The 13,873-nt window shown below is 54.0% G+C and overlaps 1 protein-coding gene across 1 annotated transcript in view; it reads left to right on the top strand.

The window, feature by feature from the left end:
• The window catches only part of LOC119969951 (complement component C7-like), a 61,351-nt gene that overhangs the window by 28,785 nt on the left and 18,693 nt on the right, over window positions 1-13,873 (top strand). The window contains exons 7-8 of the mRNA XM_038803918.1: window positions 5,729-5,960; window positions 12,483-12,657. Coding sequence (XP_038659846.1) covers window positions 5,729-5,960; window positions 12,483-12,657 — 407 coding nt within the window. The remainder of the gene's footprint in view (window positions 1-5,728; window positions 5,961-12,482; window positions 12,658-13,873) is intronic.

Genomic DNA, 13,873 nt, shown 5'->3' with positions numbered 1-13,873 from the left:
GCAAAACTGACCCCGCAAAACTGACCCCGCAAAACTGACCCCGCAAAACTGACACCGCAAAACTGACCCCGCAAAACTGACCCCGCAAAACTGACTCCGCAAAACTGACCCCCACAAACCTGACCCCGCAAAACTGACCCCGCAAAACTGACCCCGCAAAACTGACCCCGCAAAACTGACCCCACAAACTGACCCCGCAAAACTGACCCCGCAAAACTGACCCCGCAAAACTGACCCCGCAAAACTGACCCCATAAACTGACCCCGTAAAACTGACCCCGCAAAACTGACCCCGAAGAACTGACCCCGCAGAACTGACCCCGTAAAACTGACCCCGCAAACTGACCCCGCAAAACTGACCCCGTAAAACTGACCCCGTAAAACTGACCCCGCAAAACTGACCCCGCAAAACTGACCCCGTAAAACTGACACCGCAAAACTGACCCCGCAAAACTGACCCCCTAAAACTGACCCCGCAAACTGAACCCGCAAACTGACCCCGCAAAACTGACCCCGCAAAACTGACTCCGCAAAGCTGACCCCGCAAAACTGACCCCGCAAACTGACCCCGCAAAACTGACCCCATAAAACTGACCCCTATAACTGACCCCCAAAAACTGACCTCAAAAAACTGACCCCGCAAAACTGATCCCATACAACTGAACCCGCAAAAGTGACCCCATAAAACTGACCCCTACAACTGACCCCCAAAAACTGACCTCAAAAAACTGACCCCGCAAAACTGATCCCGTACAACTGAACCCGCAAAACTGACCCGACAAAACTGACCCCCAAAACTGATGCCATAAAACTGACCCTATAAAACTGACCCCGTAAAACTGACCCCATAAAACTGATCCCATAAAACTGACCCCCAAAACTGACCCCGCAAACCTGACCCCATAAAACTTACCCCCAAAACTGACCTCACAAAACTGACCCCGTAAAACTAACCCCCAAAACTGACCTCACAAAACTGACCCCGTAGAACTAACCCCCAAAACAGACCCCAAAACTGACCCTGCAAACCTGACCCTGTAAAACTGCCCCTTAAACCTGACCCCACACCACTGATCCCGTAAAATTGACCATGTAAATCTGACCCCACAAATCTGAACCCCCAAAACTAACACCGCAAACCTAACCCCCACAACTGACCCCGCAAAACTGACCCTTCCCAAAACTGACCCCGTAAAACTGATCCCGTATAACTGACCCCCCCAAAACTGACCCCGCAGAACTGAACCCGCAAACCTGACCCCGGAAAACTGACCCCGCACAACTGACCCCGCAAAACAGACCCCGTAAAACTGATCCCGCAAAACTGACTCCGCAAAACTGACCCCACAAACCTGACCCCGCAAAACTGACCCTGCAAAACTGACCCCACAAACCTGACCCCGCAAAACTGACCCCGCAAAACTGACCCCGCAAAACTGACCCCGCAAAACTGACCCCACAAACCTGACCCCGCAAACTGACACCGCAAAACTGATCCCGTAAAACTGACCTCGTAAAACTGACCCCGCAAAACTGACCCCGTAAAACTGACCCCGCAAAACTGACCCCGCAAAACTGACTCCGTAAAACTGACCACGCAAAACTGACCCCGCAAAACTGACTCCGCAAAACTGACCCCACAAACCTGACCCCGCAAAACTGACCCCGCAAAACTGACCCCACAAACCTGACCCCGCAAAACTGACCCCCGCAAAACAGACCCCGCAAAACTGACCCCGCAAAACTGACCCCGCAAACCTGACCCCGCAAAACTGACCCCGCAAAACTGACCCCGCAAAACTGACCCCGCAAAACTGACCCCGCAAAACTGACTCCCGCAAAACTGACCCCGCAAAACTGACCCCGCAAAAGTGACCCCATAAAACTGACCCCGTAAAACTGACCCCGCAAAACTGACCCCGAAGAACTGACCCCGCAAAACTGACCCCATAAAACTGACCCCGCAAACTGACTCCGCAAAACTGACCCCGCAAAAGTGACCCCGTAAAACTGACCCCGCTAAACTGACCCCGCAGAACTGACCCCGCAAACTGACCCCATAAACTGACTCCGCAAAACTGACTCCGCAAAACTGACCCCGCAAAACTGACCCCGCAAACTGACTCCCGCAAAACTGACCCCGCAAAACTGACTCCGCAAAACTGACCCCGCAAAACTGACCCCATAAAACTGACCCCTATAACTGACCCCCAAAAACTGACCTCCCAAAAACTGACCCCGCAAACCTGACCCCCACAACTGACCCCGCAAAACTGACACCGCAAAACTGACCCCGCAAAACTGACTCCGCAAAACTGACCCCGCAAAACCTGACCCCGCAAAACTGACCCCGTAAAACTGACCCCGCAAACTGACCCCCACAACTGACCCCGCAAAACTGACCCCGCAAAACTGACCCCGTAAAACTGACACCCGCAAAACTGACCCCGCAAAACTGACCCCCTAAAACTGACCCCGTAAAACTGACCCCGCAAAACTGAACCCTAAAACTGACCCCGCAAAACTGACCCCGCAAAACCTTCCCCGTAAAACTGACCCCGCAAAACTGACCCCGCAAACTGACACCGCAAAACTGACCCCGTAAAACTGACCCCGCAGAACTGAACCCGCAAACCTGACCCCGGAAAACTGACCCCGGCAAAACTGACCCCGCAAAACTGAACCCGTAAAACTGACCCCGCAAACCTGACCCCCACAACTGACCCTGCAAAACTAACCCCACAAACTGACCCCGCAAAACTGACCCCGCAAAACTGACCCGCAAAACTGACCCCGTAAAACTGACCCCCTCAAAACTGACCCCGCAAAACTGACCCCCGCAAAACTGACCCCGTAAAACTGACCCCGCAAAACTGACCCCGCAAAACTGACTCCGCAAAACTGACCCCACAAACCTGACCCCGCAAAACTGACCCCGCAAAACTGACCCCACAAACCTGACCCCGCAAAACTGACCCCGAAGAACTGACCCCGCAAAACTGACCCCATAAAACTGACCCCGCAAAACTGACTCCGCAAAACTGACCCCGCAAAAGTGACCCCATAAAACTGACCCCGCAAAACTCACCCCGTAAAACTGACCCCGCAGAACTGACCCCGCACAACTGACCCCGCAAAACTGACCCTGCAAAACTGACCCCGCAAACCTGACCCCGCAAAACTGACTCCGCAAAACTGACCCCGCAAACCTGACCCCGTAAAACTGTCCCCGCAAACCTGAGCCCGCAAAACTGACTCTTCCCAAAACTGACCCCGTAAACCTGACCCCCAGAACTGACCCAACATACCTGACCCCCGCATACCTGACCCCCAAAACTGACCCCCCAAAACTGACCCGCCCCCGTCCCGAACAGGAACCTTTCCAAAATTTCCCTGTCTTCAGAAGTAGTTTATTTTACTCCGGTGGGGAAAGTGCCTGGTCTATCTCAGTGGTCTATCTCAGTGGTCTATCTCAGTGCTCCTCCAAAAATCAGTATGTTTACGCTTTGCAGAAAGATACATTCACACAGTTCAACTTGACTGGAAGTCATCCCGTCAAACTTATTTCATTGCGTTTAACGGTCAGAGACATCGAATTATATTTCCATGTGGTAGCCTGATAATCACTCCACATTCATGACAGAACAGGAGTGACCCATCACAGGCGGGTCACATGGGTTACATTCAGAGAAACCAGTGGGGGTGCCTTTAACAAGTGAGCCATTCCCGGTCTACTGTCTGTGTGTTTTAAATGGCTGTTCATTACTCTTTGTTTTAACTAATGCTACCCTTGATTGCTGTGTGGTTTCAGCTTTGATGAGGATCTTAGGTTGAGTGTCGTATCGGTGTGTCTTTGTGTTTGTACCAATATCTTTGAGGGTGTGGACAGATTCAGCTTTGCTATGTCCACGCAGGACACCATTTTCCCTGCGATGTCACTTCTGACGAACGCAAACCCTATCCTGGCTTGTCACAAAATGGATGCTGGGTGCCAACATTGTACCTTGGCTGATTTTTCCCCCTATCACACTCACCATCCCTAAAACTGATCACCCCAAAATAAATCACCAAAACTCACCCACTGACAGTGCGGCACTCCCTCAGTACTGACCCTCTGACAGTGCGGCGCTCCCTCAGTACTGACCCTCTGACAGTGCGGCGCTCCCTCAGTACTGACCCTCTGACAGTGCGGCACTCCCTCAGTACTGACCCTCTGACAGTGCGGCACTCCCTCAGTACTGACCCTCTGACAGTGCGGCACTCCCTCAGTACTGACCCTCTGACAGTGCGGCACTCCCTCAATACTGACCCTCTGACAGTGCGGCACTCCCTCAGTACTGACCCTCTGACAGTGCAGCACTCCCTCAGTACTGACCCTCTGACAGTGCGGCACTCCCTCAGCACTGACCCTCTGACCGTGCAGCCCTCCCTCAGTACTGACCCTCTGACAGTGCGGCACTCCCTCAGCACTGACCCTCTGACAGTGCGGCACTCCCTCAGTACTGACCCTCTGACAGTGCGGCACTCCCTCAGCACTGACCCTCTGACAGTGCAGCACTCCCTCAGTACTGACCCTCTGACAGTGCAGCACTCGCCCAGTACTGACCCTCTGACAGTGCAGCACTCCCTCAGTACTGACCCTCTGACAGTGCAGCACTCCCCCAGTACTGACCCTCTGACAGTGCGGCACTCCCTCAGTACTGACCCACTGACAGTGCGGCACTCCCTCAGTACTGACCCTCTGACATTGCAGCACTGCCTCAGTACTGACCCTCTGACAGTGCAGCACTCCCTCAGTACTGACCCTCTGACAGTGCGGCACTCCCTCAGTACTGACCCTCTGACAGTGCGGTACTCCCTCAGTACTGACCCTCTGACAGTGCGGCACTCCCTCAGTACTGACCCTCTGACCGTGCAGCCCTCCCTCAGTACTGACCCTCTGACCGTGCAGCCCTCCCTCAGTGCTGACCCTCTGACAGTGCAGCACTCCCTCAGTACTGACCCTCTGACATTGCAGCACTCCCTCAGTGCTGACCCTCTGACATTGCAGCACTCCCTCAGTACTGACCCTCTGACAGTGCAGCACTCACTCAGTACTGACCCTCTGACAGTGCGGCACTCCCTCAGTACTGACCCTCTGACAGTGCAGCACTCCCTCAGTACTGACCCTCTGACCGTGCAGCCCTCCCTCAGTACTGACCCTCTGACCGTGCAGCCCTCCCTCAGTGCTGACCCTCTGACAGTGCAGCACTCCCTCAGTACTGACCCTCTGACCGTGCAGCCCTCCCTCAGTACTGACCCTCTGACAGTGCAGCACTCCCTCAGTACTGACCCTCTGACAGTGCGGCACTCCCTCAGTACTGACCCTCTGACATTGCAGCACTCCCTCAGTACTGACCCTCTGACAGTGCAGCACTCACTCAGTACTGACCCTCTGACAGTGCAGCACTCACTCAGTACTGACCCTCTGACAGTGCGGCACTCCCTCAGTACTGACCCTCTGACAGTGCAGCACTCCCTCAGTACTGACCCTCTGACAGTGCGGCACTCCCTCAGCACTGACCCTCTGACAGTGCGGCACTCCCTCAGTACTGACCCTCTGACAGTGCGGCACTCCCTCAGTACTGACCCTCTGACAGTGCGGTACTCCCTCAGTACTGACCCTCATTATTTGGTTCATCACGGTTTTCCCCTGTTCGGTTCCTGATGTCTTGTCCTCTCTCCTTCAGCTGGCACCCCTCCACGAGTTGGTGAAGGACGTGCCCTGTGCCCAGGTGAAGAGACACTACCTGCGAATGGCGATCGATGACTACATCAATGAGGTTCACCCTTGCCAATGCCGGCCATGCCAAAACAATGGCCATGCCGTCGTGGTTGGTTCAGCTTGCCAGTGTTTCTGTGAGCCGTACACATTCGGAGTAGCCTGTGAGAGAGGCGTACTCGCCAAGGAACGGGAAAGTGGTAACATTGTCTTCCACACTCTCTCTCTCTCTCTCTCTGAATGCCAGCGGAGTTGGGCTGTGTTCAGCTGCACAGGCCGAGTCAGAATCAGGGGCATCAACTTTCCAATGTCGTCTGTACTCGTTGGAATTTAGAAGGATGCGGGGGGGATCTTATAGAAACATATAAAATTATGAAGGGAATAGATAGGATAGATGCGGGCAGGTTGTTTCCACTGGCGGGTGAAAGCAGAACAAAGGGGCATAGCCTCAAAATAAGGGGAAGTAGATTTAGGAAATGAAAATCACTTATTGTCACGAGTAGGCTTCAATGAAGTTACTGTGAAAAGCCCCTAGTCGCCACATTCCGGCGCCTGTCCGGGGAGGCTGGTACGGGAATCGAGCCGCGCTGCTGGCCTGCTTGGTCTGCTTTAAAAGCCAGCGGTTTAGCCCAGTGAGCTAAACCAGCTTAGGAGGAACTTCTTCACCCAAAGGGTTGTGAATCTATGGAATTCCTTGCCCAGTGAAGCAGTTGAGGCTCCTTCCGTCATAATATGCACCCTTGCACATCGTGAGGTAAAAACAGGCAGTGACAGACACCCAGGTGAGCCAATCAATTTAGAGAACAGAACACGACCAATCACCAGACAGAACACCAGAGGGGGACTTCCAACTATAAAACACACGAGGCATCAGTGCTCCGCCTCTTTCCATTGGTGACAACTGTAGTGACAGTCAGGGTGTACATATCCGTCAGCACCTTCTACATGTGGATCAGAGCTAGTTTGGTCTAGATAGTGTTAGTTTACTTCGAGTAGCATAGAGCCAATCCACAGGCAGCTGTGTGCTTCGTTACTGGAGTTCAATAAATCTTATTGAACCAACGCCCACATCTGGTGTATACTTGATCAGTTAACTGCATCGTGTGCAGCCTGTGTTACCCCAGAGTAAACAACACGACACCTTCATTAAATGTTTTTAAGGTGAAGAATAAAGGGATTAAGGGTTATGGTGTTCGGGCCGGAAAGTGGAGCTGAGTCCACAAAAGATCAGCCATGATCTCATTGAATGGCGGAGCAGGCTCGAGGGGCCAGATGGCCTACTCCTGCTCCGAGTTCTTATGTTAACAACATTTAGGAGCTGGAGCTGAGGATGGATTCGCTGCGGAGCACCCGGGATGCTGAGCAGATCGTGAACGGCACGTTCAGTGAGGTGGTCACTGGTTGGACAGGCAAATAGGGTGTGGGTGACCAGCAGGCAGAGCAGAGGAAGGCAGGTAGTGCAGGAGTCCCCTGTGGCCGTCCCACTTTCTAACACATGTACCAGTTTGCATACTGTTGGGGGAGATGACTGTGTCGGGGAAAGCAGGGGCAGCCAACATCATGGTGCCATGGGTGGGTCTGCTGCACAGGAGGGGAGGAGGAGGAATGTCAGGGCGATAGTGGTCGGGGATTCAATTGTAAGGGGAACAGACAGGCGTTTCTGTGGCTGCAAAAGACACTCCCGGATGGTCTGTTGCCTCCCTGGTGCCAGGGTCAGGGATGTCACTGAACAGCTGCATGGTGAACTGAAGGGGGAGAGAAACAGACCAATATTGTGGTTCACATTGGTACCAATGATATTGGCTGAAAAAGGGATGAGGTACTGAAAGCAGAATTTGCGGAGCTCGGAAATAAAATTTAAAAACAGGACCTAGAAGGTAGTTATCTGTGGATGACTTCCGGTGCCACGTGCTAGCGAGTAAAGAAATAGGAGGTTATTCCAGATGAATGTGCGGCTGGAGAAATGGTGCAGGAGGAAGGGCTTTAGATTTCTGGGTCATTGGGACCGTTTTTGGGAAAAGTGGGACCTGCACAAGGTGCATTGCACCTGAACTGAAATGGGGTCAGTGTCCTTGCAGGGAGGTGTGTTCGTGCTGTGAGGGAGGGTTCAAACTAACTTGGCAGTGGTTGGGATCCCGAGAGACGGTTCAGCAGGGAGAGATGGATTGGCCAAAATGAGAGGAGATATCAATTGAGTCAGGAAGGCACAGAGGTTCTAGGACAGCTACGTCACGAGGGAGTTTGGCAAGATTGGATGGTATTTACTTCAATGTAAAGAGTCTGACAAAGAAAGCAGATGAATCGAGGGCACAAAGATGGGAGTATGATGTCATTGTTGTCACTGAGGCATGGTTGAGGGAGGGGCAGGATTGGCAGCTCAATATTCCAGGATATAGGGGGAGGATTCTCCGAGCCCGCGCCGAGCCGGAGAATCCCCGGGGGGCGCGAATCCCGCTCCGACATCGTCACCCCGATACTCCGACCCACGAAAATGCCCGCCGATGGGGATTGCGGCGCGCGCCTCGCAGAATCGCGAGAATCGGCGCGACGTGCTGGTCACAGGGTCTGCCGCAAATCTCCGGCCCGACTGGGCCGAAGTCAGGCCGGCGTGACCACAGGTCACACCGACATAAATCAAGGTACCTTTTTAACGGCGGCAACCAGTGGTGCTGGCTGACGCCGACAAACGAAGAGGTAGGGGTCGGCGTGGGGCGGTCGCCACAGAAGGGACAGCACAGCCGTGGCTGGGTGAATCCTTGATATCGAGGGATATACAGCATTGGATCAGGAAATAAAGAGAGGCTTATGGCAGATAGCAAGGGCTCAAAACAGCAGAATTCCTGCTGGTACATAGATTGTGCAAGGGGGCACTTGAAAAGGAAATTAGGAGAGCAAAAAGGAGACGTGAAAGGATATTAGCAGGTAAAATAAAGGAAAATCCTGAGTTTTACAAGGGTAAAAGGATAACTAGCGAAAGGGGAGGGCCCATTAAGGACCACAGTAATGATTCACAGTAGAGCTGGAGGATGCAGGTCGGGTTCTGAATGAATATTTTGTGTGGGTGTCCACCAGTGACAGGGACAGCGTGGGTATAGAAATCAGGGAGAAGGATTGGAATAAAATTAACATCCGCAGAGGGGAGGTTCTGAGTGGCCTGGGAGACTTCCTGGGAGCCTCTCGAGCCCTTTACACAGGAACAGGAGGAGGCCATTCAGCCCCTCAATCCTATTACACATTAAATGGGTGGGTAGAGTCAGTGATAGGGGAGAGTGTACATGGGGAGAGTGTACATGGGGAGAGTGTACATGGGGATGTGGGAGGGGAGTGAATGGGTGGGTAGAGTCAGTGATAGGGGAGAGTGTACATGGGGCTGTGGGAGGGGAGTGAATGGGTGGGTAGAGTCAGTGATAGGGGAGAGTGTACATGGGGAGAGTGTACATGGGGAGAGTGTACATGGGGAGAGTGTACATGGGGAGAGTCAGTGATAGGGGAGAGTGTACATGGGGAGAGTGTACATGGGGAGAGTGTACATGGGGATGTGGGAGGGGATTAAATAGGTGGGTAGAGTCAGTGATAGGGGAGAGTGTACATGGGGAGAGTGTACATGGGGAGAGTGTACATGGGGCTGTGGGAGGGGAGTGAATGGGTGGGTAGAGTCAGTGATAGGGGAGAGTGTACATGGGGAGAGTGTACATGGGGCTGTGGGAGGGGAGTGAATGGGTGGGTAGAGTCAGTGATAGGGGAGAGTGTACATGGGGCTGTGGGAGGGGGTGGGTAGAGTCAGTGATAGGGGAGAGTGTACATGGGGGTGTGGGAGGGGAGTGAATGGGGGTAGAGTCAGTGATAGGGGAGAGTGTACATGGGGCTGTGGGAGGGGATTGAATGGGTGGGTCGAGTCAGTGATAGGGGACAGTGTACATGGGGATGTGGGAGGGGAGTGAATGGGTGGGTAGAGTCAGTGATAGGGGAGAGTGTACATGGGGGGAGTGTACATGGGGAGAGTGTACATGGGGATGTGGGAGGGGATTAAATAGGTGGGTAGAGTCAGTGATAGGGGCGAGTGTACATGGGGAGAGTGTACATGGGGAGAGTGTACATGGGGAGAGTCAGTGATAGGGGAGAGTGTACATGGGGATGTGGGAGGGGAGTGAATGGGTGGGGGAGAGTCAGTGACAGGGGAGAGTGTACATGGGGATGTGGGAGGGGAGTGAATGGGTGGGGGAGAGTCAGTGATAGGGGAGAGTGTACATGGGGATGTGGGAGGGGGTGGGTAGAGTCAGTGATAGGGGAGAGTGTACATGGGGGTGTGGGAGGGGATTAAATGGGTGGGTAGAGTCAGTGAGAGGGGAGAGTGTACATGGGGGTGTGGGAGGGGATTAAATGGGTGGGGAGAGTCAGTGATAGGGGAGAGTGTACATGGGGAGAGTGTACATGGGAAGAGTGTACATGGGGATGTGGGAGGAGAGTGAATGGGGGTAGAGTCAGTGATAGGGGAGGGTGTACATGGGGATGTGGGAGGGGACTGAATGGGTGGGTAGAGTCAGTGATAGGGGAGAGTGTACATGGGGAGAGTGTACATGGGGATGTGGGAGGGGGTGGGTAGAGTCAATGATAGGGGAGGGTGTACATGGGGCTGTGGGAGGGGAGTGAATGGGTGGGTAGAGTCAGTGATAGGGGAGAGTGTACATGGGGATGTGGGAGGGGAGTGAATGGGTGGGTAGAGTCAGTGATAGGGGAGAGTGTACATGGGGAGAGTGTACATGGGGAGAGTGTACATGGGGATGTGGGAGGGGATTAAATGCGTGGATAGAGTCCGTGATAGGGGAGAGTGTACATGGGGATGTGGGAGGGGAGTGAATGGGTGGGTAGAGTCAGTGATAGGGGAGAGTGTACATGGGGAGAGTGTACATGGGGAGAGTGTACATGGGGATGTGGGAGGGGAGTGAATGGGTGGCTAGAGTCAGTGATAGGGGAGAGTGTACATGGGGGGAGTGTACATGGGGATGTGGGAGGGGAGTGAATGGGTGGCTAGAGTCAGTGATAGGGGAGAGTGTACATGGGGGTGTGGGAGGGGATTAAATGGGTGGGTAGAGTCAGTGATAGGGGAGAGTGTACATGGGGAGAGTGTACATGGGGAGAGTGTACATGGGGATGTGGGAGGGGAGTGAATGGGTGGGTAGAGTCAGTGAGAGGGGAGAGTGTACATGGGGGTGTGGGAGGGGATTAAATGGGTGGGTAGAGTCAGTGATAGGGAGAGTGTACATGGGGAGAGTGTACATGGGGATGTGGGAGGGGATTAAATGCGTGGATAGAGTCAGTGATAGGGGAGAGTGTACATGGGGATGTGGGAGGGGAGTGAATGCGGGGTAGAGTCAGTGATAGGGGAGATTGTACATGGGGATGTGGGAGGGGAGTGAATGGGGGTAGAGTCAGTGATAGGGGAGAGTGTACATGGGGATGTGGGAGGGGAGTGAATGGGTGGGTAGAGTCAGTGATAGGGGAGAGTGTACATGGGGAGAGTGTACATGGGGAGAGTGTACATGGGGATGTGGGAGGGGAGTGAATGGGTGGGTAGAGTCAGTGATAGGGGACAGTGTACATGGGGATGTGGGAGGGGAGTGAATGGGTGGCTAGAGTCAGTGATAGGGGAGAGTGTACATGGGGGGAGTGTACATGGGGATGTGGGAGGGGAGTGAATGGGTGGCTAGAGTCAGTGATAGGGGAGAGTGTACATGGGGAGAGTGTACATGGGGAGACTGTACATGGGGAGACTGTACATGGGGGTGTGGGAGGGTAGTGAATGGGTGGGTAGAGTCAGTGACAGGGGAGAGTGTACATGGGGATGTGGGAGGGGTGTGAATGGTGGGTAGAGTCAGTGATAGGGGAGAGTGTACATGGGGATGTGGGAGGGGAGTGAATGGGTGGGTAGAGTCAGTGATAGGGGAGAGTGTACATGGGGATGTGGGAGGGGAGTGAATGCGGGGTAGAGTCAGTGATAGGGGAGAGTGTACATGGGGATGTGGGAGGGGAGTGAATGGGGGTAGAGTCAGTGATAGGGGAGAGTGTACATGGGGATGTGGGAGGGGAGTGAATGGGTGGGTTGAGTCAGTGATAGGGGAGAGTGTACATGGGGAGAGTGTACATGGGGAGAGTGTACATGGGGATGTGGGAGGGGAGTGAATGGGTGGGTTGAGTCAGTGATAGGGGAGAGTGTACATGGGGAGAGTGTACATGGGGAGAGTGTACATGGGGATGTGGGAGGGGAGTGAATGGGGGATAGAGTCAGTGATAGGGGAGAGTGTACATGGGATGTGGGAGGGGAGTGAATGGGGGGTAGAGTCAGTGATAGGGGAGAGTGTACATGGGGAGAGTGTACATGGGGATGTGGGAGGGGAGTGAATGGGGGGTAGAGTCAGTGATAGGGGAGAGTGTACATGGGGATGTGGGAGGGGAGTGAATGGGGGGTATAGTCAGTGATAGGGGAGAGTGTACATGGGGCTGTGGGAGGGGAGTGAATGGGTGGGTAGAGTCAGTGATAGGGGAGAGTGTACATGGGGAGAGTGTACATGGGGATGTGGGAGAGGAATGAATGGGGGGTAGAGTCAGTGATAGGAGAGAGTGTACATGGGGAGAGTGTACATGGGGATGTGGGAGGGGTTTAATGGTGTGGGAGAGGATTTGGAATTGTCTGTTTGGAACGTCTGAGTGAGAATGTGTTACAGGAAGCGGTGTTGACGGGCGTTGGAGTTGCTGGACAGGCTGGGCCGCCTGTGCAAATGGCAGGAGACAGCGATCGAGAAGATGTGACAATCCGGCTCCCAGTCAGGGTGGGAGGAATTGTGATGGAGATCGACTACAATCGGAGAAGTGTGTATCCGGAGAAATGGAATATTTACGGTGAGCTAAAGGAGGACATTCTGCTTTACAGGCACAAACTCAGGGCCAATAACCAAGGCTGTTATTCAATAAATTACCATTTCTCCGATGATTGCTGGGACAATGATGGCCGCAGCTGTGGCCTGGTCTTGTTCCTGATGTCCAGAGGAGGAATTGATACCATTGTTTAAGCATTCCCATTCTCCTGTCACTCTGAACCACAGGGCCAGGGTGAGGAATTATCCAGCTCAGTCGATGTTTCCGGGGGGATTATGGTTCATGCATCACTGAGTGAGCTGCCAAGGTACATCTGTCCAGTTTGGAAGCTGGTGGCAGCCATTTGGCCCCTCAATCCTGTCCTACCGTTCAATAAAATAATGGCTGATCTGACTGTAGCCTTAGCTCCGCTTTTCTTCCTTCCCACACCTCCCCCAACCCCCTCCCTCAGTCCTACCCCACCCCCTCTCTCCTCATCAACCCTCTTCCTCCCCTTAACTCCTCACATCCCCCACCACCTCTCCATACCCTAACCTCTCCCCAAAACCCGTCCCCTATCCCCATCCTCCCACCCCATTCCCTCCTCACCTCACCCTCCCCCTCCCCACCCCTCCTCATAGCCCCTCTCCTCTAATCCCCTCTCTTCTGCACCCATCCTCCTGCCCCCACCCTGCCCCCATCACACCCTCCCCATTCCTCTAAACCCTCCCTCCCCTTCCTCCTCCCTCCCCATCACCTTCCCATCCCCTTAAACTGCCCACCCACGCCCTTCCCATCACGTTAGACCCCCCCGCCCCCTCCCTCCCTCCATCACTCTCCGTGGATAAGCGTTCCATAGATTCACGACCCTCGAAGTGGACCAATATCCTCTTCTGCCCTCAATGAATTTCCCTGATTTTTAAAGGGAGACCCCAGATTACAGTCTCTCCCAAATCCTTCCCGCATCCAACCCAAAATCCCCTCAGGATTTTGTTTCAATAAGATCACCTCTCGTTCTCCTTCCCGCCCAGACCCAACCTGTCCAAGCTTTCTCCCGAAGATACACCATCCAGGTAGCAGCCGGCTGAATCTTCTCTCCCCAGCTCGGAGACAGTCAGAGTGCTCACCCACCCCACATCCCACCCACCCCACATCCCACCCACCCCACATCCCAACCACCCCACATCCCAACCACCCCACATCCCAACCACCCCACATCCCAACCACCCCACATCCCAACCACCCCACATCCCAACCACCC

This window comes from Scyliorhinus canicula, chromosome 8 (assembly GCF_902713615.1).
Source record: "Scyliorhinus canicula chromosome 8, sScyCan1.1, whole genome shotgun sequence".
In the NCBI taxonomy this organism is placed as follows: Eukaryota; Metazoa; Chordata; class Chondrichthyes; order Carcharhiniformes; family Scyliorhinidae; genus Scyliorhinus; species Scyliorhinus canicula.
This window is presented reverse-complemented; position numbering and strand designations above follow the sequence as displayed.